The sequence below is a fragment of the Myxocyprinus asiaticus genome, chromosome 27 (assembly GCF_019703515.2).
Source record: "Myxocyprinus asiaticus isolate MX2 ecotype Aquarium Trade chromosome 27, UBuf_Myxa_2, whole genome shotgun sequence".
NCBI lineage: Eukaryota > Metazoa > Chordata > Actinopteri > Cypriniformes > Catostomidae > Myxocyprinus > Myxocyprinus asiaticus.
In genome coordinates, this window is record NC_059370.1 from 12,659,847 (window position 1) to 12,687,813 (window position 27,967).

The window sequence follows — 27,967 nt, forward strand, 5'->3', positions numbered from 1 at the left end:
AAATCAATTTTATTTACTATGAAAAAGCATATCTTGTAACATAGTCTACAGTGTAACAGACCATCTCCCACAAGAAAAGTCCATTCATTGATGTTAAACGGAACTTTGGACAAGAGTTACAAAATACAACAAAAAACAAAAAAACGAATGAAAACAAGTGGCATTGCTAAAATATTTCCAAACACATTCTTAATCCATGATCTTAATTTTCCACAAAAAAAAAAAAAAAAGAAAGAAAAAAAAAAGAAAATGTCTGTTTATAGTGAGAAAAAAAAAAAACCTTATTATGAGGGTTATTATGTTAGTACAATCATAGAATCATATAATGGAGAGCAGAGAAAATGCTTTAGGTCTGCAAGTGCAAAATTCATTATCCAGTTCAAGAGGGTATTTTGGGTTGTAAATGTTATGTTGCCAGAAAAGTCAATAAACCAGTTAAAGTTCTGAATTTGACAGGACATCTGATTACTGAGAACGGCTTGTTTGCAAAAAGAGTTGCCCATAATAGAAATTAATAGAAATAGATCTGCTTTAACAAACAATCTGTATTAAAAATACACTGAAACCTTAGAAAGTGTCATACACCAATCAAATAACAAATCGACATTTGCATTTTTTGCATTCCATGTTTTGTTTTTCAGCTTTCAGAATATAGCAAAATAAACTGCCGAGGTTGTAAGAGAAGACCTAGTTTTGTTTAGTTTATATGTGGTTTGTGACAAACAAAAATTGTAGGTTTTCTAAAGAATGTTCACAACAGCTGCAATGGAGTTATGACGCCCACAATATTAATTTCTCCACGATGAGGTAGAATCCAAAGATTTCAATGAAGACACTTTGATAATTAGTATGGGAATGTAAACAAACAAAGAAACATCATCTTAAAGGCTTTAGCAAATCGTATTTCAAAGCGCATAAAAGTGGCAAGTGAGATGTCAAGCATAATATTGAGCAAAAGATCAAGGCTACAGCTTGTTTAATCATTCAGAAAAAATTTGGATGCATTCACCGATCACACAATGTTCATCACTTGCGCAGTCTTAACCTTTAAGTTTTGTACAACAGTTCTGAATGTTGATTGGTTGACACACATTGAATGTGACGTCAGCTCCTCTGATATAATTGTGCTTACATATTTGCAAATCCTTGTAATGTAAAAAACTATCACAGCTGGTGCAGAGAGAGTCCAGGGGAAAAGGCTCACTGGTTTGAACACCCTCATCAAAACTGTTTTTGATGAACCAGCACAAAAAAACTGCTTAAATGCACTTCATACAAAAATGAAGTCAATGCATGCACAAGGAGTGTCTATTTCACTTCACAAACACAGATTTGCGATGTTTTTCAGTTGTGTGCCTACAGTCAGACAAACATTAACTTTATTCACATCAGTTTGAGCATTGCACTTTGAAGCATAAGTTATATATGACATAGCATTATTAAGAGATGATCTATACATTCATGATATGCATGAGTTCCCCAAAGGGAATGTTGGGGTCTTTGTTTTGAGAAAAATAAAAAACATTTAAATAAAGGTTAGAGAAAGAAAAAGGCTACTGAAGAAAGAGAAAGAGAAAGAGAGAGCGAGAGAGAGAGAGACTCAGTGAAGAACATAAATATCATATCTGGGTGTATCCCACAAAAACATATTCAGATCTTCACCCCAAAATTAAAATAAAAACATATATATTTTGCATAAAGACAATGAAGCCTATTTTTAGAACAATTATATATATATATATATATATATATATATATATATATATATATATATATATATATAAAATTGTATTTTTATAAATATATATATTGTATTTTTACATTATTTTCATGAGCACAGTTCACGTAATTCATCTAGACATTTCTCAGTGGTGATTCTCATAACTTTACACAGTAACTGTCTACTGTATTACAGTAAAATGTGCAATACAATGATGTTGAATAATTATTTAAATCAGCAAAATAATACAACAAATACTAGCATGACATATAATTAATGAAATATAAATTGTTTTTGTATTATTTTGTATTACGTAATGGGAATGATTTTTATTTTGCATTTCTATAAGGAGAATGATTTACATTTTTAATTTTAGTCATGTTAATTATTTTTATTTTGCCTTTGGTCAAGTGAATGATTTTGATTTTGCGTAAAGGTAATGAGAGTGATTTTTATTTAGCATTATGGTAATGACAATGATTTGTATTTTGTGTTATGTTCATGAGAATGATTATTATTTTGCATTACTGTAATGAGAATGATTTTTATTTAGCATTACGGTAATAAGAACGATATTTATTTTGCGTTACGGTAATGAGAGTGATTTGTAATTAGCATTACGGTAATAATGAATTTCATTTTGACTTTGTCGTAAAAATAACGTATTTTTCATTTCAGTCAAAAGATTTTTATTTAGCATTACATAATCAGAATGATGTTCATTTTGCATTACACTAATCAGAATGATTTGCATTTTGTGTTACGTAATGTGAATGATTTTATTTTGCATTAACAGTAATGAGAACTGGGGAGAGAGAGATGTACCTATTGTCATGAAAATAATCCTAAAAATAGGCTCAATCTTCAAAATATAATTATTTACACCTTTCTTTTGTTTTTGAGATTGATATACGAAAATAATATGAAATATGAAAAATGTTTTTGTGAGATTCATCCATTTGGGGGCAAAAAAAAAAAAAAAAGGGGGATAAACATTATTTATAGCATGTATCTGCAATAAAAGATTTGCCTCCTAAATACACAGGAGATGGAGTCAGCAACCCCTCTCCCAGCAAGCTCCCAGAAATCTCACATTTTAATTTTCACTTTAACACCGTAACACCTTCAAACGGATCCGAGCTTATTAAACAGGCCTGAAACAGATCAGCCTGACATGCATGACACTCCACTGCTAAAACCTCCTGAGCACATTCAACATATAGCACGCCGGCAGTATATCGGCTATCTTTTTTAGCACATAATTAGTGTTAAGGTCAAGGCTCAATATAGACAACTTTTGAATGTAGGGAGATAACACAGCTAAGTCAAAACTCAATGGTATGGCAGTGGCAGTGTGATGAATACACGTCCACACACATATGCACATGTGTGCACATGTTCAAAGAGGTCTGCATTGCCATGCATTTTTTATAGCTGATAGCATGCAGCTCTCTTGCCATATGGCGCAGAGAGAGAGAGAGTGAATAGTAAATAAAGCTGTTTGAATGGACAGTTGGGTGACCATGTGCTGTGTTACTGCCATAGGCTTCTTCTATCATCTCAATAGGGCTAAATAAGGCATGTGATCATATGCACAGTCTGTCGATTTGATGTGCATTCACGTCATATTTATTTCACAAAGCAAAGTGTTTGTGCGTGATCTGAAGTGTGTTTCCTGAAACGTACACTTCCTCTCATGGTCTCTATAGAAAGTTCAGGTGGTTAGAATGGCGATGTATGTTTTCTATGAGTTAAAGCAGCATCATATTTATAATACATTTTTAGTACCACTACAGCATATCACTACACCCTAGCAGAGTAGCGAAAATAACAAAATTCTAAACTGAGTCAGGGACAGTGGTCCTTTTAAGTCACAGAGCCAACCAAAAAAAGTGAGAATGGGGGGAAAAAAAAACAAAGCTATACAGAGAAATAACAGCCTGTTTCTAAACTTCCCCAACAGTAGTGGTAGTACTCACAAAAATAAATGCATTACATGTAATTATCAAGTACATCTTTCTGATTGACTGCCTCTGTGCAACAGAGGGCAAATCAGAGGTAAGAGTCAGACTGTCCATCAACTCGACTGGCCGACAGACAGAACGCTGTGTAAAAGCTGAACCCACCCGAGTGTATAAAGAAATGCACTGCAGTAAGGCTTTGTTTAGTTCATGGCTCCTCTGTTTAAAGTCTCAGTGGTTGATTTGTGTCGTTTTCCATAAGCAAGTTGTCCTCAGGTAAAAAAAAAAAAAAAAAAAAAAAACACCACCCGCTCGACATTATTCCCCAAGATGAAAGTCTAGTGAATGTTATAATAATGAGTTTCATCAAGAGACGTCTGCGATTTCATGAACAGACTGAACTGAGCGCGTCATCTCAATCTCTGCTTCTGAGAAGCTTCCATAAGAGCTTGTTTTCAGAAAAGACACCACAAAAGAACAAATTATAGATGGAGAGTCCATTTCGTAAAGTCAGCTTACATAAAACGTCCACAGATTTAAACAGGGCGGAGCTTCCCAGCTCATCTGCATGTAAACAGTGTTCTTTTGCAATTAACTCTTGGCTATAATCTCACAAGGTGGTGACGGTAAACTATCCGCCTCAGCAAAAGGTCACCAATTGGCTTTGACTGCTCTGATGTCACTCACCAAGTTTTGAGCCAGACATATCCCGAAAATCTGCAACATATAAAAAAATAAAAATAAGACATCATAGAGGAGAAATGGAAACAACAACAGAAAATAATCAATATTTGCCTTCAAAGTGCTCTCATTTTCAACTGAACTGCTTGCAAAGCTGAAATATGGGCAAAAGCCATTCACTATGCAGGCGCTTCAGATAAAGCTTTATTTTGAATGTTTAACCAGAAGGTGGCAGTGATACGTGACATTCATATGAGGCCATTTGAACAGTTTGGCCCTCAGGCATTTCTATGAAAATTATCCTTACCTGTAATAATGCAATGCCGACAAAAATTCCAGCTACAATGATCAGATTGTCCTGAAGCCACTTTTCAAACTGTCCCACACAGCCCTTGGTGTAAATGTACATCTGCTGATCCAACTCCTATTAAAAAGATGATTTGAATTAAGAAATGTACATTCAGGGGCATTCTATACCACCTCCTCCTCAAAAAAAAAAAAAAAAAAAACAACAAATAAAGAAAAGAAAGAAAAACAATACAGAAATAATGCAATACAATAAAATGTACAACAATAAAATATACAATCCAAAATGTAAAAAATAATAATAATAACAATTTCACAATCCAACATCAATGTCAGTGGATAAAGTTTCAGAGGGAAGCAGCGTCTCTTGCCTAACGTGCCGTAAATATAAGATGGTAATGCTGAATTAGTGTGAAAGTCACATGAAAGAAGGCAGCACTGTCCAGTAGAGTCAGAAAATCGGTCCGAAAGGAGTCCAATTGGTGGAAATGGACGGACTGATTACAGAGTAAACAACTCAACTGAGAGATCACTACTGTAGGTCACATCTGAATGGAAATGAGATAAAAATCTGTGAGTGAGTCAGTTTTTAAGTGGTTAAATTAAAGTTGCAGAAATGAAGAGTATAACTGCATCTCTCAAAATATAGGCTTATTCATTTACTATATACCTTAAAAATGGCTCATTACAGATGTGGAGTTTAACAAGGACTTGATAATTATTAGAGCTAAAAGAACGTGACACTTAATAATAATATTAGTGGAACAACAGTAGCAGAAACAGATAAAAGATACAAAATGTGAACATCACTGTATTAAATTAGATATTCTTTTTGAAGCAATAATACAAAATAAAAAAAACAGCTTTGTTAGGGATAATGTACGGTCAGCTGGTTATTGCAAAATAAAACCCGACAGAGTGATCAGGACCACGAAGCGAAGTGGAGGCTGACTTAACATTATCCCGATTATTAAATGGCTTCTAACCAAATAAATAAATAAATGGACATAAAAAAAAAATTTGCGTTGAAATTACGTATGTGAGAAGAAAAAAATAATTGATTTATCGAAAATAGAAAACAGCTGAATTCCACCTCCAGTTTGCGTCGTAGTTCTGTTGGTGTTTATTTTGTAAATAATAACCATCTGACTGCTCATTATCCAGCTTATTAAAGACTGCTTGCCAATAAAATAAATAAATGGACAATGATGTAATCAATCAATGAAATCAAAACAATGATTTTAATTTAAATTATTTAATTAGCTTACTTGTAGAAATCGCACAGTGATCCGAGAAGTAGGAACGGTGACTCGCAATACGGTTGTTACTCACAGATTTCAGAGCACTAGATGGCGCCATTGCCCAATCAGAATTGAGTTTTGCAGAGACTCGTGTTATAACAAGGGACAATCCATGCAATTTGTGTGTCATATTCCAAGTTTTCTAAAGCATACTGTACAACAGGTTTCACTAAAAATCTTGACGTCCGTTGCATTCATGAGTGCATGACAGAAGCTCATTCACAGCGGCAGACGTGTTCATGCAAGAACTTTTGTTTTTAGCAGTATATTGATTAAAATTTGTCTTAAGTGTTCCACATAAGACAGAAAGGCAATGAGGTTTGGAAGGATAAGAGGGCAAGTAAATTATGACAGGATTTTCATTTTTGGGTGAACTATAAAAAAAACTTTGGTGATACATTTATGAGACTTTATTTTTTTATTAAAAAAAAACAAACAAAAAAAAAAAAAACATACAAAAATATTATAGTATTGGTTGTTTCTTGAAAGTCCCAAGTGTAAGGTATATTGAGATCCATAAGCCTTTAAATCAGAATCTGTGTAAACAGCAACTGGAACTGAAAATTAATTGATACTTGAAAAACATTTAAGGCACTTTGCCTCCTTATTCCAGAAGTTTCAGAATACACTTGTTTGGAAAGTCTAAATAAGTAACAAAATCTTAGTGCACGGTGTAGAGCATATTGGTTTTATCTCACTGAGCTGCCCTTTAATCTTCACACATGTCCAGGAAAGACATTTAGGCCTTAACCTGGGCGGACCTGCGCATTAATCTATTTGAGAACAAATATCCTCTCTGGAATGCAGGCGGTACTCACTCCTGCTCCAAGTAGAAGAAATGTCACCCTGAAATAGCACAGCTCAGCACATACAAGCTAATATATAGAGAAGACCCAGTTTGTATTACACAGAAATACAAGAATGTCTTTAACTACTGTACTGTCTATCTCACTCTGGGAAGGAAGGGCGATGAAAAGGTGTAATTTGGGTTTGACAGTGACATTTGAAGGTGCAGAAAGACAAAACCGCACAATCCAGCTTTGGTGAACTATACAAACATGTTCTCTATACACTCTTTTGTCGCTCCAGGGAAGAAGACACAAAAGACTTTGGAAATTTAACTCCAGACCAGTAGGAAGTTGGAGGGATTCAGAGAAAGCCAGTGAAAGGCGAGGAAACTGGCTGTATGATAGTTAACGGCTTGTGGACTTATTCATCTCAGCTCTTTGACCTTCTATCTTTCAGTTTCACTCCACACCCTTTCAAAACTTCCTCCAGAGGTTGAATACAGAAATTCAGTGTATTCCAGAGTATTGAATACAGAGTATTGAAAAGTAAAATCCTTTGAGTAAATGTTTGTGTGGAGAAGGGCTGGGCGATACATCGAAATTACACCATATATACGCAATGAATTTGCTGCCGCTATAAAATTAAACAACATTTTTATTTTTTTTTGTGGCTACTGCGTTATCAAAAGGTCATATCATAGACTCCCTGTCGAGTAATTTGCAAGTATTTACTTTAAGGCAGATGTTTTAATATAGTCTCTGATTTACATTTTTGTAAGTTTGATTCATTTCCGTGAATTAGTTCAAATTGTCCGTTTCAATGTATTGATTCGAAACTGATTCAAATATTTGTTTACGTAATTATTCAAATGTACAAGGAAGTCTCTTCATGTAATTTTTCCCAAATTACATGTTTACATGTCCAAAATTACAAGGTTTTGTAGAAATACAGTTGTGCTCAAAAGTTTGCATACCCTGGCAGAAATTGTGAAATTTTGGCATTGATTTTGAAAATATGACTGATCATGCTTTGATCATGTCTTTTATTTAAGGATAGTGATCATATGAAGCCATTTATTATCACATAGTTGTTTGGCTCCTTTTTAAATCATAATGATAACAGAAATCACCCAAATGGCCCTGATCAAAAGTTTACATACCCTTGAAAATTTGGCCTTGTTACAGACACACAAGGTGACACACACACAGGTTTAAATGGCAATTAAAGTTTAATTTCTCACACCTGTGACTTTTAAAAAAAAAAAAATATATATATATATATACACACATACACACACACACACCGATAAGCCACAACATTAAAACCACCTGCCTAATATTGTGTAGGTCCCCCTCGTGCCGCCAAAACAGCACCAACCCGCATTTTAGAATAGCATTCTGAGATGATATTCTTCTCACCACAATTGTACAGAGCAGTTATCCGAGTTATCGTAGACTTTGTTAGTTCGAACCAGTCTGGCCATTCTCTGTTGACCTCTCTTTGGAGTTCTCAAAATAAACTTGTTTCTCAACATCAACCATTCAATTTTTAAACAAAACTTATTATAAACTTATTATTATTATCACTTTTACAGGCGTAAACTGTTAAAAAACAGAACAAGAGGAACTCAAATGCTCTCACAATCTCTCATGCACTTAACCCTTCTGTGCTCCCTGCTGAGGGTGGTTTATTGCTGAACACCGTCTTGTAGTCTTTCTCTACACAATTTATACACTGTATTACATGATTTTTTTTTTTCACCATTAAAGCATATGTTACGGATATGTGCAATTGTAAAGCTTCAAACTAACCAAGTAATAAAGCACTCACCCCTTGAAGCCGCACATCATAGCCACACTGTGTATTCAGGACATCCTCCTAGAAAGAGTACAAGAAAATATAGAATATATAATATAATGGAATAGAATAGAACAGAATTGTAAAAACAATTGCAGAGGACAGAACTGAGTATTTTTTTTATTTATTTTTTTAAGAACAGAACCGAATCTTTAGGATATACCAGAACAGAATCTTCACAACAGAGCAAAAACTTTAGGATAAACCAAAACAGAGTTGAATCATTAGAACAAAACACAATCTTTAGACTAGACCAGAACAGAATCTTTAGAACAGATCAGAATCTTTGAGATAGACCAGAACAGAACGTTTAGAGCTGAATCTTTAGAACAGATCAGAATATTTAGAATAGAGCAGAACTGAATGTTTAGAACAGAATCTTTAGAAAGGAACAGAATATTTGGAACAGATCAGTGCCCAGTTGCATAAAACACCTTAAGTTTATCCCTTAACTATAACACTTAAAGCATGATTTCCCCTTAGTGAGGGAATGACTTGAGGGTGTTGCATCGAATCCCTTAGACACTCCTTTTAGGTTAGGGAAACCGTTAAGGTATTTACTACAGTGATCCAGATTTTACCATAATAAAACTCTACTGTTAACATAGACACGGCATGTCTCTGCCAACTTTTAGAATATCGGAAATGTCCCGATGAACATTTGGGCAATTTTACCACTTTATAATATGTTTCCATTTGTATCTGTGGTACAAAATCTTCGAATTTAATCAATTCAAACACTTGTGTGTGTACATATTTTTCCTGAGCAAAAGTCCTGATTTTCACATGCAGACCTCGAATGCTCGAATTTAATTGAATGGAGGATTCTGCTTTTGCAGCCGGCCGGCAAGTGCCCTTTTGAGAAAGACACCTTTGAAAGACTGCCCGGTAAGAGTTGGATTAGAGGTGCAAGACGTTACTTGTATAACTGTGCAGAGAACTGATTGCCATTCCAAATTAAGAACATTAGTGGCGGTCACTTCAGGTGTGGGATATATATACAAATTCGCGATATATCGCAAATTAACTTGCTGTATGATTTTAATACATCCATTTGTACAGTTTATAAAGATGCAGAGAGCAGAGGGGGCAGTGGTGGCTCAGCGGTCAAGGCTCTGGGTTACTGATCAGAAGGTTGGGGGTTCAAGCCCCAGCACTGCCAAGATGCCACTGTTGGGCCCTTGAGCAAGGCCCTTGACCCTATCTGCTCCAGGGGCGATGTATCATGGCTGACCCTGCACTCTGACCCCAGCTTAGCTGGGATATGTGGAAAAAAAAAGAATTTTCACTGTATATGTGCAAATGTATAACATGTGATAAATAAATACAATTATTAATTATTATTAGATAATACTGGGAACACTTCTGGTTTGTGTGTGTGTACGTATTAGATGTGTACGCCCTCCAGCTTGTTGGTGATTTCTCATATTGTGTGACCGTGCTCCTGCAACAGTTTCTCATCGCTAAAATGGTCTAAACTGGGTTCTGCCTATCGCAAAAACATTGTCTCGGCACACTATACTCTTCAGTTGGTTGTATAAACATAGCTATTTTCTTCATTTTTAGAAACCTTGTAACTCTTAACCTATACTTAAGGTGAAGTTTTCCTAACCTTAGGAAATACTTAGGAAACAGGCAGTTAAGTGTCTCTATGCAACACTAAACGGTTTTCAAAGGCGCACTTAAATAAATAATTAATACTTAAAGCTGCACTATGTAAGATTTTTTGGTTAAAAATGAACAAATTGCCATTATTGATTAAGTTCATAAACAATCAGTGTTCAAAACAACATCCTTACCTTCCCCCGATTCATTTCGGTAAGCCTATAGAAATGATTTGTATTTTGAGCTGTCGGGTCGGATTTGGTGCGAAATCACTGGCTTATGTCATTCCTCCTTGCATCATTACATCATGCCCATAAACACAGGAAAGAAGTAATGGCTGTCTCGTGTTCTGGCTGAGGACTCTGTTCAGTTCAGTCAGTCACAATCACACAGTTCAGACACCATCGCTGCAGTCTGGATGGATGTTTATCTGTTATCTGTTTGACAAAGTTGTTTACCTGCTATAACGCTTGGATACAGTATGTTGTCTGGTAGGGCTGTCATGCTTTTATGAATCTAACATTAGGCTACCTGGCCGTGTGTTTACCGATCGCGATGTATCTACGTTGTGCTGTGAAGTTACTGTGCATGTTTACTAATATGTGTGACTTCTGAAATTGACTTCCTGAAATTGTTATATTCAGGGTTCCCACTCTTTCAAGGCACAATTTTCCAGGACATTTTATGCACCCAACAAGGGTAATATTTAAGCAAAAACACATGCGTCCATTTAAATCGAGCTTTTATTTTGGCATTTCTGTTTGTTTTTGACGGTAGTTTCTCACCTCCAGATAAACAGTTTGCTCCATATCACAATTTTCAAACATTCATTTTCGTCCAAATATGTCATATTCCATGACATTCTGCGTTTTATTGCGAAGGCCATTTTTATGACTAGATTCCGTGTTTTCCGCATACTACATGTGGTAACAGCAGTATAAGCTAACTCCAATTCATGAATTAATGAAAATGTATTTACATCCTGAGGTATTAAGGCCAAATCACCATGCAACCAACCCAGTATGAATTTTTTTTTTTTTTAAATCAGTGGTCCAACTGTCATCGTTTATAACTCACAGGGATGCAAACTCATGAGAGGCTAAAAAGTTGAGACAATCAGTGATCCACGATTCACAAACATGTTTTCCGGGGTTATTTTTTTAAAGAATAAGCTAAAAGCACCAACTTAAGCTATTTTAATGATTCAAGTATAGAAAATTATCTGCACAATTGTGCAGAATTAGCTGTAAAAATAAAGGGTATTTTGGTGTGGGTTGTTTCTGTTTCACAAATGTGTTCAGTTTCATTAATTGACTAGTTTAGTGACCACTTCTGGAGATGACACTAGGTGGTCTCAAATGAGCATCTTATGTGCTATGAGTGAGCTGAATCATTTTGAGATGTTCACGACCAAAATCTGCCAAGAGACTTTATATACATTATAAGAACAAAGCAGATCTATAGTTTTCCATCTGTTTGTGAAATGCCGAGGATGACTTTTCATCCAAAAAGACAACAATAATAGTCTAATAATATTAATGAATACCAATAACGTCCTTAACTTCTCCTTTTTAAAATTTACATGTCAAATCTACAGACTTCAGTAGAATGTTTAAGCATTAGAAGAACAAATCAGATCTACTGTATAATTTTCCTACAGCATTTAAACTGCTGAGTATGACTTTTATCAGAAAATACAACAATAATAGCCAAATGATAATCATTTTGAGTTTCAATAATGTCCTTTCGTCAGTTCAAAGCACATTTCACAGCGTCAAGTGGCACTTTGCCCTCCACATGACAAGCGTTGCAGAAAGCGTCATGGAGGGGCGAATTTACGAGCTTGCCACACAAGAAAGCGGGAGGTGTGCACAATAAACATTTAAACATTTATTTGGAAAATGACAATTGCTTTTACTGCAGAAAATAAAAAGGACTCGACTTATGATTAGGTCTTAGAGTTTTAGGTTTTTTTTTTGTCTCTGGATACTCGGAAACGACAAGGTAGTAATTAATTAATAATAATAAATTATGAGATATTCAATATCTCTTCATAAATTTGGACAGTTTTTCAATATTTATTGTAGCTTTGTACTCTCAAAGACATCATCTGTGTGAGGCAAAAACGTGCGTAAAAATCCTTTGGTGTGAAGTTGGAGCCGAGGTTGAACTGACACGTCACTTCATAGACTTCGATGTATTTGGCGGCGCTGACACGAGTTAGGCAATGTTCGTTAACTTTAGACATAACGATTGCTAGTCTGATAAGGTCAACCTATGTAAAGTTTTTATAACTGCAGGATATTCTAGCCAAATAGACAATGGTAGTAACTCATTTATATATCGTCATTGTTTTCAACTAGTGGTCAACATAATTTCAAGACTCACATGTCCTTGGCAAGCCTAGGACTAAAGGATTTATTTATATAAATGATTGCCGTTATAAAGAAAAATACACACGTGCTAGCAAGTGAAAAGTTCTGCACCAATTACAGTATAATTATTGTATTTCACTACACACACACAGACGTGTGTGTGTGTGTGTGTGTGTGTGTGTGTGTGTGATTACACAACTATACATAAACCATATCAATAATATCTTACCTGTTGAGTAAGAATAAAGCCATCTCTGGATCACTTTTAAATCCTTTCAGATCTCGGAGTTGTCACCACCTCTGAAAAGCCAAGCCGATGTTGATTCTGGTTTTATTACGAACTCGTTTGCCCTTTTTGCTTGTAGACTCTGCTCTGTTTGGGGTTTCTTTGTTTTTACAAAGTGATTCCCCGGATGTTTGCCTTTTTAATGATCCATGGTCAATTTTTCTCGTTCGTTGTGACAACAAACGTTCAGCTTCAGCTACTCCCACACCATATATGCGCTACAGTAGCCGGAGCTTAATTTCTCGGTGTATGGATATGACGTCAACACGCACGGGCGAATGACGTATGTATGCAATTTACCACGAAATCCGTCCTGACAGCTCAAAAATATTTATAATATAATATCATTATTATAGGTTTATCTAAGTGTATTTGGGTAAAGTAAATAAATGGTTTGAAAGATTTTTGTTGCACTCTTTCATTAATAACATTTTGTCATTAAAAAAATGAATAAAAAAATAATAATAATTACATAGTGTAGCTTTAATATTAAATATATTTAGGACATGTACATTTATTAGATATTTTATATATATTAGAATAGAATATTTTGATCAGAACAGAATTTTTTAGGATATATGAGAACTGAATCTTTAAAACAAAACAGAATCTCTTTAAACCAGCCCCAAAGGCAAACATGCTGGGAATTAAACCCGGGCTTCATACATTCAAAGTATGTGCTTTACAACTGAGCTACATCCCCAAGCTGTGTTCTGTTTTCTCTGACACACAGTCAGCGGCTCATGCTAAAGCTCCAGGATGTTCATTAGATCTTTTAATTACTCCTATGAATAAACTTCATTCTTGTTTGGATAATTTGGTGCACGGTAAGAACACAAAATGTGCAGTAGAGTGGAAAACAAGCAAAATAAGTGTTTTAACTACACAATTAAACTGCTGAAACAGGAACATAAAAGAGCACATGTTAAACAGATGCAGTGATCAGCACTGGCACTCACAGCAGGGTCTTTAACGCAGCAGGAGAAGGGAACACCACACCTTTCTCGGCTGGGGTTAAAGTCGGTGCAGTTGAAATAGATGTTCAGGTTCCAGTCGTTCGGCCCGTGAGCACCACAACACGACCACTGACATAATATATGACATCAGAGGTGAGATTATAATGATCATCAACACCACCATCATCTTTAATTTTACATCATTGCACTAGTTTTCCATATAAAGAACATGTCATAAACTGATGAGTAATCGCATATCTTCTCATGTTAAGTGTACATTTATATTTTTATTTATATGTTGCATTCAAAATATAGCTAAATGTAATGCATGATGTTCAATAGCACAGGAGAAAATGAGAGGAGTAGACAAATGCTGACTCACATATTCTTGAGCAAAGTCTATGAGGTTCTGGAGGTCGATGTCATCCCGATAAGCTTTAACATTGTTGTTGATGAAGAAGTTCAGCTGGTCTTTGATCCAATCTTTAAATACAAAGGCTAAAATTCCAGCTGTGAGCTCCAGGAAAAAGATGAGGCCCAAAAACACTGAAAACTAGAAGGGAAAACACAGATAATGCAGTTAGAATGTGATTACCTTTTACATCCTGGTAAATATCTCAACTGACCTGATCTACAATCTATTTTGACAAGTTGCTATTAAGGGGACAGTTCACACAAAAATGTAATTTCAGTCGTATTTACTCATCCTCTTGTTCAGCAGAATGTTGACACTGCTCTTTTCCATATAATGAAAATAAATGGTGACCAGAGCCTGTCAAGCTCCAAAAAGACAAAATGCCCCAATAAATTTGTTCTTATGACTCATGCGCTATATCCCCAAGACTTCTGAAGCCATACAACAGCTTAGTGTGAGGAAAAGACCAAAACTGAAGTCCTTATTCACTGCAGCTCTCAAATCCCATTAATGTTCATGCATATTGAAATAGGTGGAGTCAAGACGTGCATTTTTAGGACCTACTGAGCCAAGATATTTTTCTACTTTTCTTCAAATGTGTTCTGCTGAAGAAAGAAAGTCATACACACCTGGGATATCATGAGGGTGAGTAAATAATGAGAGAATTTTCATTTTTAAGTGAACTAACCCTTTAAGTGATATGGACTACTGTTATGGTGCAATTTGTCATTTTTAGAGCTTGAAAGCCACTGGTCACCATTCACTTTCACTGTATGAAAAACAGCAGGGTAAACACCTCTTTTTGTGTTCCATGGAATAAAGAAAATCATACGTGTTTGGAATGACATAAAGGTGAGTAAATGATGATTGGTGGACAAACTCTCTGGATGTGTTCTAATGCAATGACTAATTTATTCAAACATCCATATCTGGGAACAAATAAACCTTGAAGAGAGGAAAACAGACTAGATAATTGGGAGGAAGAGCAGTCAGGCAGGTGGTACCGGGTGGAACTCACAAATTTGAGCAGGAACATGTTCTCCCGTAGCGCACCGATGCAGCCGGCAAATCCGAGGATGAACATCACCCCCCCTACCACGATGAAGAGCCAGACAGGATCGAAGCCGCCCAGATCTGTGATGGAGGAAATGTTTGACAGCACTCCCTGTGGGCCAGACACATCAGAAAGAACGTTGCGATATCACATCCTGACCATAAAATCCTTCACCACCTGTCAGGCCGCCGAATTGACGGCGCTTGGGCAACTCTCCACAGGGTGTCATGCCTTCCAAGTTTGGCTCTTCACACCAGGGTGAAATCTCAGTGTGACCCCCTGATGAAAGACAGGCTTTTGACCATGTGAACACTGAATACAAACAAGGTTCTGTTTTGTGTTTGCGTTCCTCCCTGGTTTGTTATGATGGTGTAAGAGGAGAGGCCCCTGAAATCCTCTTCACCAATTATTTAAAATAAACGTAATTTCCACCAATCAAATTCAATGACCCCAGTCTAATTCGTAACGCTTTATTTCCGTGATTCCGATTTAGCAAATGAAAAATTAACCACTTTATTAATTATGTACATCGTGATAAGGTGTTTCTTAATTGCATGACATTAATACAAAGTGCCATATGCTCTACATGTGTCCTTTATCAGAGCAATCAATGACTGAACTGGAGCAATTTCCAGGTTAATAATCAGCCAATTGACTTCTAGATTCATTATGTCGCCTTGAATTAGTGTGAACAAATTACTTTCACCTTTCATGTGTGAATACATAACAGCGAGCCTGACCTTTTGAAAAATACGACAAATCAGAAAAATAGTCACAATAAAATCAAATCCTAACTGAGTTTGTGAGACACGGTGTTACGGGTTTGTCACCAGAATATAACTGAAATTAAGCTGCCATGGAAATAAAGGATGCCACCCATATGCTCACAAATGTCATGGTTTAAGGGTATTAAACGGAAACTAGACATCAAAAGAAAGTAAGTATCATGGGGAGTCACAGAACAGCTTTAATCTGTTTCAAGGCAAAAAAGCAATAAACGTCAAATCTCACAGATAAAATGTAAAGCCTAACAAGCATAGAACAAAAACTAAAGAGAAGAGAAGAGATCATTGTGTTACCAGTTACTTATAACAGACTGATTGCCCATGTTGTACATAGATTCTGGACTCTGAGAGTACATTTGTTTAATTCATTCTTTTGTTAAACAGTTTTTAACAATTTCTGTGTGTGAACAAATTACTAAAATGTGATGACAAAACAGAAGCAAGAAGCTAATATCTACAGTACCATCTAAACACACAAAAATCCTTATTTTTACAGATTTATTTTTACAAAGTTTTTGTGATATTTTCAGTAAATATTGTTTAATTCAAAAACAAAATTCAGCAGTTTCATGTATGTCATTTTAAATATGATCAAACTGTGTGATAATTATATTGACAATATACTGGGCATCAGCCACCCTGCTTTCTAGATACAGGCATCAGCATTTCAAAATCCCATATCAGTCGACCACTTAATAGATAGATTCTTTCGAGTGTTGTAGGATAGTGCAGAATAACATGGAATAGAATCTTTAGAGAAGATTTGAATTCAATAGAACAAAACAGAACAGAATAAAACATTTTTCAGAACAGAACAGGAAAGGACCTTTCAAAGAGAATAGAATAAAGTAAGAATAGAATAGAACAGAATCAAGGCAGAAAAGCATCTCAATTTCTCTTTTAGTGCCATAAAATGAGAAACAGGAATAGAACATTTTAGGATAGAATAGAACTTAATCTTTATAATAGAATATACTCGTCGTGATGGAACAAAAAGAAATGGGTCTTAAGAATAGAATAGAACAGAATAAAATAGAATAGAGGCAGAAAAGTATCTCATTTCTCTTTTAGTGCCATAAAATGTGAAACCTAAAAGGAATAGAATATCTTTAGGATAGAACAGAAGTTAATCTTTAGAAGAGAATATACTCATTGTGATAGAACAAACAGAAATGGGTCTTTTTACAATAGAATACAATACAATAGAACCTTAAAATATGCAGTACATAATTTACCAAAAATATAACAGAAAAGAATAACTTTGTTTCAATGCAGAAAAGCATATCATATCTCTTCTAGTGCCATAAAATGTGAAACTTAACAGGAATAGAATATCTTTTGGATAGAATAGAACTCAATCTTTAGAACAGTAAATACTCTTTGTGGTAGAACAGAACTGAGTCTTTGGAATATACCAGAAAGTACAGAATAAACCAGAAATTATACTAGAAAAGAACAGAATAGAATCTTTAGGACAAAATATATATATATTTTTGAAGTAATAACCCTGACATGCCACAACGGCTTGAGGTGGTCTACACCGTGAGCGTCGAAGTGAACATTCTAAATGATCTTCAGAGAAAAACTAAATCTTTAGAATAGAATAGAATCTTAGAACATTGCGTACGGAATAGAACAAAAACTTCAGAAAATAATATTTACAATAGCTTTAAAACGTGTTTGCTCCAAGGCAAAAAGCATCTCATATCTATTTTAGTACAATAAAACATGAAGCCCAACAGGAAGAGACATTAAATATTAATTCTGCTGCTTTATCAAACAGACTGCATGACAACAGGGTACTTGTAGGTAATTTGTACTGTTAAGGAGTGCCGTTGTCTTTGCATCTGTTTACATCAATGAGAATGTTGCTTAGGCAATAACACGGATAGTAAAATTAGGAATCTGAAGCATGTCACCGATCGCTGTGTATTTGTGTTCCCAACTTGCCTTTTCTGCCCATGCCCAAAGTCCAATACCCAGGAATGCGGCTCCTAGTAACTGCAACACACAAGCACAAAACAGAATCTATCACATTTACACCACTTACACAATTCATTACTTAATCCAGAATGGCACAGACTGAGACTGAATCTACAGCGTGAAACATTCAGCGCACCAAGTGTAGTCTGATAGCATTGTCTATAAAAGCATTGTTAATAGAACCAATTAAGGAACTGGAATCATAAAGAGGAATCAGAATTGTAAAATTCTGATTCCCGTCCCTAGTTACCTTTAACTACAGCTTTCCTGTCAAACTCCTGGGGCCGGTTGCATAAACATAGCCATTAACTTAAGACTTAGTCTAACAATTAGTCTGACTAGCTAAAGACATCATAGAAAGCCTGTTGCATAAAACAAGCTCACAGTTACAATATTTCAAAATTGATTCTTATGAACACATTTAGTGATTTTTAACCTAAATAATAAAAAACAAGAAATTTTGTTACCATCGTAGAAGTCAAATCTTCTACAAAGTCTCAACTAAAGCCCCTTTCAGCACTCAACTGAAGCCCCCACTGGCTCAGCTGACAGTTATTGTCCATGGCAACATGCAATGTAAACAAAAGTTAGCCTAGGGGGTATGCATTTTGGTCTTAAATTAGACCAATCTATGTTTTTATGCAACTGGCTGAAAAGTTAAGACCAAAATTTTAGACATCTAACTAGTAAGACTAGTCTAAAAAAGTTAAGCAACCGGCCCCTGGAGGTTTCTTAGAGGTGTGTGTTTGATGCAAGCAGCACATGAGAGCAGACGGTGAGAGCCTAAGGTGGGTATCAGCAGCCACAAATCCCATAATTCCATTTCCCTGTGATCTCCACTAATCCCATTGGACAGTGGGGACAAAGCTAAGGGCAACTGCCCACACTTTCTCTCCCTCTCAATAGAGATGTACTGAATCCCATTCATCCCTATCATGAAGACCTCAGCCCATCTTCTCCAGTCCTCTCGTTCTTGATCTGCAGGGGAGTAGAAGGGGAGGCCGGGACTGTCACGTCCACTTGGAGATCGGGATTAGATGAATTTAAGCATCACAGAGCCCTAAAACAGCTTTAGTTATTCTGGCCAATCAGAGGACAGCTGCTATCTCACAGGTTGGAATGATTATACCTACCTTTTCTCCATTTTCATAAACACTAGTCAAATAAACTCTTGGCTTAAACTCTCAGCTCTGTGACAGTAAGCAGAACCACTTTTTCCACCAGCTGTTACTTCAATAAGAACAGTTTTGCTTAAGCCTTCTGACATCTTTATCTTTACTTTGTGAAAGAATTGCTGCATCACCATGGAAACGTATGCTTTGGAAAGTCTGAGCACATAGTAGTGAACTGGCTTTATTAGTGGTTGTTGCTAAGGCATTATTGTCCCTCTTACTTGGGCAAATACCCAAACTCTAAGGCCAGACACATCCTTTACGCAAATATGCGTACGTAGATGCAAGCGTTTGGCCAAGGTATGGCTAACACACAGTCTGGCTGAACATGCTTAACGTGCATTCTTGCTTTAAGGCGCGGTCACACATACCTTCGAACGGCAAAATTCCATAGCCGGAGAAAATCGTGGGTGGATGTTGAGCGTGTGTGATATAAACAAAAAGCAGCCTCTTTTTATGCTGCACTATATACTCTGGGAGAGTGAATTTAAAAAGAAACTCACTGCTAAAATGATATCCTTGTCCATGGTGAATATTCAGTGTAGTTGTGTACGAAGTAGAGGTCGACTGATATATCGGATTTACCAATTAATTGGGACAGATAGCTGCATTTTTTAAATATCGGTTATCGGAAAAAAAATCAACTCCGATAGTTTCCAATATTTTTGGATTAATTTCTCTGTGACCGGCATTGCAGGGATCTATAATCCAAACTCCTTCTAAAGTATAACACCCCCCTCTAGAGGTTAAATAAAAAACAATGACTGACTCTGCATGGAGTTTGTTGTGCAACATGACTAGGCTATTCATACAGACGGACGCTTCAAAAGCAGATTTAAAATGTCGATAGAGAAAAGCCAAGGTAATACAATACACGTTATTATTGTCATGGTACAATAAATAAATTATTTAACTCATCCAATGATAACTAATCGATACACAGGAGAATTTCATTGAATAAATTTAATATATTGAATAAGTCATTATTGAATTTGTGCAGATCCGTTGAGTTTTTTTTTTCCCCCGGGTTGAGGGGTGTCCAATTTTTTCCAGTCAGGTTATAAACATGAATGCTCCGAAGAGGTTTTGTTTCTAAGTGAATTTATACATTAATTATCAGTAGTAAATCAATCATTAATGCCAAACTTCGCATGCTTCAGAAGACCAAGTGAGAACACAGTGCATTGTGTGAATGCACATGCGCAGGAACAGTTTTATAGTTTTCTGTTTTATATTTTTTTGACTATAAAGTTTCCCAAAATTTTCTGAGTTTTAACAAAATGAACTTTTGTCCATGCTTCTTAATTTTATGATGTAGTTATGTACAAAAAAAATGTAAGAACATGGTAAAATATATATGTCTGAAATATACATTTGATATCCGTAAGAGGGCATACTGTTATATAATACAGACAATGCCATTCTAAAATTACTTTTAAAAAGATTTTATTTCAATCCCTTTTTTTCTCCCCGTTTTTTTGTACACTGAAAAAAAAAATCATTGGTTTAACAATTCAATTGTGGACATTGGTTCCACACTATGAAATTGATTTGCCTTAACATGATATTAAAATGTAGGCTCCACTCAAATACTTTGTGTAGCAAAAACATAAATGAATTGAGTTCAACTAATTTAAGATTGATCTGTTCAAATAACTGTAGAATTGTGCAGCTTTTAACATTAGCATATTATATAATTTTGTACTGTATGATAATGGTCCTGCTGAAGGTTTACTGTATAATGACTGACTTGAAATGATCTCTCATGATTTGCTTTGTGAGAAAAGCAATACATTGGTATTTCAGTAGTAGTATACCAAACATCGACTTAATCATTAGCGCCACTCTTCTCCACAACGGTAACCTCCAAAAATATCCAACAAGCAGAAACTCTTCTAAATTCCAACATAACAGAATATTAAACAATATAAAGTCTGCTAATTGTCTCATTTTTCATAAAAATACATGAACGCTGGTTACCACCCCTGGGGTTCGCTAGTTCGAATCCCAGGGCATGCTGAGTGACTCCAGCCAGGTCTCCTAAACAACCAAATTGGCCCGGTTGCTAGGGAGGGTAGAGTCACATGGGGTAACCTCCTTGTGGTCGCTATAATGTGGTTTGTTCTCGGTGGGGCGCGTGGTGAGTTGTGCGTGGATGCCACGGTGGATGGCGTGAAAGCCTCCACACGCGCTATGTCTCCGTGGCAACGTGCTCAACAAGTTACGTGATAAGATGCGCGGGTTGACGGTCTCAGACGCGGAGGCAGCTGGGATTCATCCTCTGCCACCCGGATTGAGGCGAATCACTACGCGACCACGAGGATTTAAGAGCGCATTGGGAATTGGGCGTTCCAAATTGGGGGAAATAGGAAAAAAAAACACAAAAAATACATGAAAATAACACTTTCTTTTTAAAGTGTACTCTCCCAATTTAGTCCAATGCAATGCATGCTGGGAAATGGAAATCCCCTGCTCGGTTTCAGCAATACATTGATGAAACAAATTGCATTCACACAGTCCCAAGACAATTGGATTAAATAAATGTAGATGGATTGTACACAATGAAATTAAGTTGAGACCAAATGCTAAAGAACTGTGTTACATTACCTATTTTAGTTAATTGACCAAATAGTAAAATCACATTGAGTAAACACCATCTGTTAGAAATCTGTATCCATTTGAACATTTCATAGCAATGTGATCATATCACTTTTTGATGACTGAGCTGAATTTCACTTGGACTTTACATAATATAATTATGTTCTCATCTCAAACACCTATGTCTTAAGTTGATTTAAATTGTACTGGTTTAGTACTTTCAACAGAGCTGCTCTCTCTTTTTTTCAGTGTATATCATTTATAGATTTAATATGACAAAAAAAAAAAAAAAAAAAAAAAAACGCTGCCGGCCAAAAGTTTGGAATAATGTACAGATTTTGCTGTTTTGGAAGGAAATTGGTACTTTAATTCACCAAAGTGGCATTCAACTGATCACAAAGTATAGTCAGGACATTACTGATGTAAAAAACAGCACCATCACTATTTGGAAAAAGTCATTTTTGATTTCCAGCAGCCATCACTCCAACACCTTATCCTTGAGTAATCATGCTAAATTGATCATTTGGTACTAGAAAATCACTTGTCATTATATCAAACATAGCTGAAAGCTATTTGAGTTTCAAACTTCTCCCAGCTGATACACTCTCGCACGGAGACGCTCATCCCTCGCACGTGCTTGCTGCAGCTAGATTATAAAGTGATGGATCGTGACAGTGAATCATAATGTGTGTCACGGTGTGTATCTTATCGTTAAAAATTGGCGATACGCAGCTCTATTAAGAAGAGAGAGTTTGTTTTTTGTTTTTGAGTTTAAGATGTATCAAAATCAAGTGAACAAAAAGGTGAGAGTGTAGTCTTAGCCAATTCTACAATGCAAAAACATGTATTTTTTTTTACTATCTTTTTTAGTTTGTTTTCCAATATAAATATCTAAAACTGCTTACGTACATTTACTTAAGGAGCTATACTGCAGAAGATAAAAATGTTATCGGAGAATGTTGAATATAATATTTAAATATTTTAAAATATCTAAAAATCCTTAAGATACATTTACCTGAGAAGCAACATATAAGATATTTAGACTTGCTTTCAGAGAATGTATCTTGAATACAAGTATATTATGTCTTTACTGCACTGGCAGAAGTATAAACAAGTGAAAAAAAATACACTTATAGGCCTATTCAAGATACATTATTTTTAAGTAAGTCTAAATATATTCTATGTTGCTTCAATTAATGTTTCTTCTTATAAGGATTTTTAGATCATTTAAAATGGAAAACAAGACAAAAACACTTGATAATAATAGGATTTTTTGCAGAGATTTAAATATATATATATTTACTTTTTCCCCTTTAATTCAGTGAACATCACTTAGAGATATTTTTAAAAGATGATTTTGTCCTCTTTATTGTTAGTAAGAACGTTTAATACAACCTTTTAAGTCGAGGCACAAGCTGAATAATCGGTTAAGAGCTAATGATTAATCGTTGCACAAAAAATTGCCCGAAGAGACAATTAATCATTCGAATAATCGTTAGATTAGTCAATTATCAAAAGAATCGTTAGTTGCAGCCCTAGTTTAAAGCGCTCTGCTTTATGTGTGCAATTAAAATAACTTTTATTGTGCCTTAGGCCTAAATGCCTGAGGCCCACCATATCCATGACGATTTTGCAAGATGAACCTCTGACGGACTATTCAAACCGATGCTAAAAATTTGTGGTTGACCGATATGTTTTTTTTTAAATAGCCGATGCAGAAATCCAGAGAGCAGGGTGGCCGACAGGCCGATATATAACACAATTTAATATAGTAAATAAAACATAAAATTGCTATAGAAAAAAAAAAAAATAGTGAACTCTTATTTAGCACTATATTTACTAAATTTTACACAAAACATTAATTTGTAAAAATAAATATTGTATTTTAAATGGTAGATAGCAGTTTCTTCAAATTTTAGTAATTTATTTGCACATGAAGAAATTGTTTAGGATATATCTTCCTATATATAAGGAAGAAGGAAATAACAGTACACACAGTAGTCCAGCAACCATGTCCACGTTAGCAATTAAACGGAAATTAATATAATATATAATTATATATTGTGTATAATGGGGCAAAGACTATCTCTCTCACCTTTCTGTTCATTTCAATCCATCTTTAACTCACAAAAAAAATCTCTTATTAATAAAGCTGCGTATTGCCAATTTTCTTCACGATTAGAATGCACAGTGACATATATTATGATTCAAAAAGTCACGAGCCATCATGTTATAATCTAGCTGCATTAAGCGCAAGCGCTTAATAATTTCCTACACCCCATCAAGGGTACGAATCTACAACACTCCCTAGAAACGTGAGTCATAGACTATTCGAAAACAATAAAACAAAAAACAGCAAAAACAATGAACAAAGCACATCGTAATTATGTCACAATTGCAAAATGTCAGCGAGAGCTCAATTTAGGCACGTAAGAGTCATATTTAATAATTGATGAACAGCAAGAGTGACTCTGGGTTGATTAATTTGTGTTTTAGTGAAAATGACTCAATGTGGGAAGTGTGTGTGTGTGTAAGTGAGAGCCAGGCCTGCTGGGAAATGGCATGGAAATAAACACCCTTGCAGAGGAACAGGAAGAGGGGGAACAGACATGTGGTTCCCATCTGCCGTACGAACCTGGAGGATATGAACAGGACAAAACATACAAAACACAGGGCTACAGACACACAAATGAGCATGAGCACACGCAAAGTCACAAACGCACACAAAAAAAACACTTTATCTCTCTCTGAACGGTGCTTACTACACAAATTTGCATTCTTTTGTAAAAGAAATATGCATGCCACGGACACTCACAGAGCATGCAGGCAAACACAGCAGTCAAATGCTTTTGTTAATGCAAGGGCAGTGTGTGTGTGACAATAGTAGCATGGCCTTTCAGCTCCATAGCGTAAAGCTGAATGGGGTTCACTGAGAGACACAGGGACATGACTCATTTTCTAGCCTCTCAGACGCTGTGGGAAGCACCATGTCCCGTTGCACACACGCCATTCCCTCACCCCCAAACATCTTAATTTACATATAAGACCGAGGGGGCGTGAGGAAGGGTGAGCACAGGGAACCTTCTATTCATTCCAAATGGAAAAGAGGAGGAGAATTTGGAGAGGAGGAATTAAAGGCTACTGGGGTGGAAGTGGGGTCGTATAGTGACCATTCACCATTTACTTTCGAAGTATGGAAAAACAAAGCAATCAAAGTGAATGTGACTGAAGCTAACATTCTGCCCAATATCTCCTTTTGTGTTCCACAGAGGACAGAAAAACATAACAGTTTGGAACAATGACAGAATTTTAATTTTTGGGTGAGCTATCCCTTTAAGATGTTCCTGCGAAGCCTCCTGGGTAGATATTAGACTCCGGTTAGAGAGCAAGGCATCTGTAATTACAGGCCATCAGCTCAGCCCAGCCTGAAGCTTGTGAAATGAGTGCTCTGTAGGGATCAGGTAGGTCTCCACTCTAAACCAATCAGACAGGCATTAGACAGTACGGGCACACAGGGGTCAAACAGTCTGCAAAGACAAAGGAGTCAAGAGACAAAAGAAGGCTTTCAGACAAGATGGGAGGGACAATACGACGACAGCAGAAAGTATGGAGATCAGACTCTGTTAATTAAGGAAGCAGTCTTCCCTCCAAACTAAGAGAGCCATTGCATTAACCTGTAATGTTAGAACAGGTGTGGCCAAGGTTGGATCTTATAGGAATCGGATCAGCACTTTGACTGAACTGCCCCTGAAAAGATCCATCAATGTCTAAATGTTCTATTTGGCTACAAAACATAAAGGGATAGCTCACCCAAATATGAAAATTGTGGCATCATTTACTCACTGTCGTGTCATTCCAAACCACAAGATTTTCATTCTTTCTTCAGCAGAACACTTAATGAGAAATTCTAAATGTTCATGCTCTTGTCCCATCTAGCGATAGCATACAGTGACCAAAAAGGGGAAAAAAGCACAACAAAATGACCATAAAAGTTTGTACGTTTCATACGGCTTGTGCACTATATTCCAAGTCATCTGAAGCCATGTGATCGTTTTGTGTAAGGACCAAACTTGTTATTCAAGTTGTTATTCAATGAAAGTCTTCTGCCTCTGCCCAAGCTCTAAAATCTCACCCAAACTTGGCAGCACAAAGTGTATTGTAGACTTTGGTCTGTTAAGGGATGCAACGATATAAAACATTTTGGCCGATAAGATACCAATTTTACCAAAACAATTTAAATAAATTAACTATAGGCTGATACCAATATTTTGCCACTTACCTTATTTTGAAATAAGATGTTTTGCTTAAAGGAATATCCTGGGTTCAATACAAGTTAAGCTTAATCGACAGCATTTGTGGCATAATGTTGACAGTCATTGATACACACGCAATGTACTAACTTGTAAAGTCAAAAGAGGTGTGACCAAGTTCAATTCTTAAGAATCAGATCAGCACTGTGTGTAAACGTCACCTGAAAAGACCAAGTCAGGTGTTTTGTTCTGCTACGAAACATGGAGGAGGGTTGATTTCATCTTCCAGGAGTTCATCCTGACATTCTGGACAAGATTTGGTGGAAACACTGGTGTCTATGTTCCAACAAAACACAGCAGGCTATCTATAATGTGAGAACAATGGGAGTAGGAGGGCGAGCTGTACCAGAGGGCAGCGGATCATTATGCAAGGTTAACATTTCAGATGGGGCGTCATTAAAGCATGAGGGGGCACCAATTACCACCACACCCTCCAGAGGGGTATTCACTGCCCATTCAACACAAACCAATGGGGAGAAACCAGGCTGGAATGGATGACATCAAGAGGCTTACTAGAATCATGCTCCAGGCTATGTGCTCACCCCAATAGTGACTCATGGATGCTTTCCCGGTCCAAGTGTTTTCTTGTATCTCATGCAAACCACAGTGGATGCAATGAAGAAATGTCCACATTTATCACACTGAGAGAAGTCAGTTTGGCTGGATCGTGTAAAAGTCAATAATGCACAAAAACTAAATACCTAAAGATAAACAGATAAAGAAGGAAAACAGATGCAGGAAATCAATCAATCAACACCATCCTAACTGAACTGCTGAATCCAGGAAACTCCTCAAGATCAGCTTGAAAGGCTGTCAGATTTTAAAAACAGACCCATTCCAACAACGAAATGCAAACAAACCTGAATGGTGCCAAGTGATTTTCATATTTTCTAATTTACTGACCCAAGCTCCCCAATATAATGAGACCTTAATCTTATTTACTTTCCACCCCACTCCCATGTGAATGGGATGTACTCTCAAGTCCTGGAAAGGTACTGAGAAATCCAGAACCAACAACACCATCCTAATCTATTCCCATGGGAAACAGAATATCTCTTCTCATTTGAACTTCATTAACCTCAGAGAGATGGTTTTCCAAACACAGTAAGTATACAATGGCACCTCATATTTAATCAAGCACAATCACATAACATGTTGAGAGATGAACACGCAATTGTCTATCCTGCTGAACTTGTTTCGCAATTCATATAATGAACAACAGACAATAGCAAGATTATGGGGAAATTAAACAGAGTTTGAGAGGCTCAACAAAAAGGAATGGACTGTTAATATGCATTTCTGAGTGTTTTAGCACAGCAGCACCTGAGACTTACCCAAAATATGATGTTGAATCCGAATAAAAAGTATTTCACACAGCAGCTGACCTCTGCTCCTTTAAAATGATGATGTTTTCTGCTCATTTTGTCGGGCCAGCTAACGCTGTCGTGTTGATTCAACGATCAGCTGCGAATAACAAAACAGATCGGCAAAAAATACGACTCATGCATCTATATTTTAGCCGAAGAGGCGGCGAGCCTCTCTAAAAACATCAGCGATGCATCGTCAACCACAACAATCGACCACCAACAAACGCTTTTTCACAGCTCTGCAGCTGTTCTTCTGTTTTTCGAGAAGAAAACAACGGATGATGAGTCAAATGGGTGAGAAAATTATTGCTCCAGGTCCCCCCTGATAAACCCGCAGCTTTTTGGACAGGTGTCATGAGATTTGTTTGGCGTTTTAACCTTGTGGTGAACGTCCCGAGGAAATACAATCCTGGGCAATCTAACAGTGAACAGTGAAGAACAGTGAA

General features: G+C 36.3%; 1 protein-coding gene across 3 annotated transcripts; it reads right to left on the bottom strand.

The window, feature by feature from the left end:
- Positions 1-27,957, bottom strand: LOC127418306 (tetraspanin-17). Of its 3 annotated transcripts, none has more exons than XM_051658844.1 (8): positions 27,489-27,957; positions 18,042-18,092; positions 15,271-15,417; positions 14,220-14,390; positions 13,841-13,966; positions 8,589-8,636; positions 4,670-4,786; positions 1-4,398 (listed from the first exon to the last, which is right to left on the bottom strand). In XM_051658844.1, the coding sequence occupies exons 1-8, from the start codon at positions 27,573-27,575 to the stop codon at positions 4,333-4,335; spliced, it is 813 nt and encodes a 270-aa protein (XP_051514804.1). In that variant the 5' UTR covers positions 27,576-27,957; the 3' UTR covers positions 1-4,332. The 3 variants fall into 3 exon arrangements, with proteins under 3 accessions (XP_051514804.1, XP_051514805.1, XP_051514806.1); XM_051658845.1 differs by lacking the exon at positions 27,489-27,957 and adding an exon at positions 26,316-26,682; XM_051658846.1 differs by lacking the exon at positions 27,489-27,957 and adding an exon at positions 19,618-19,698.
- Positions 27,958-27,967: the final 10 nt, after the last annotated feature.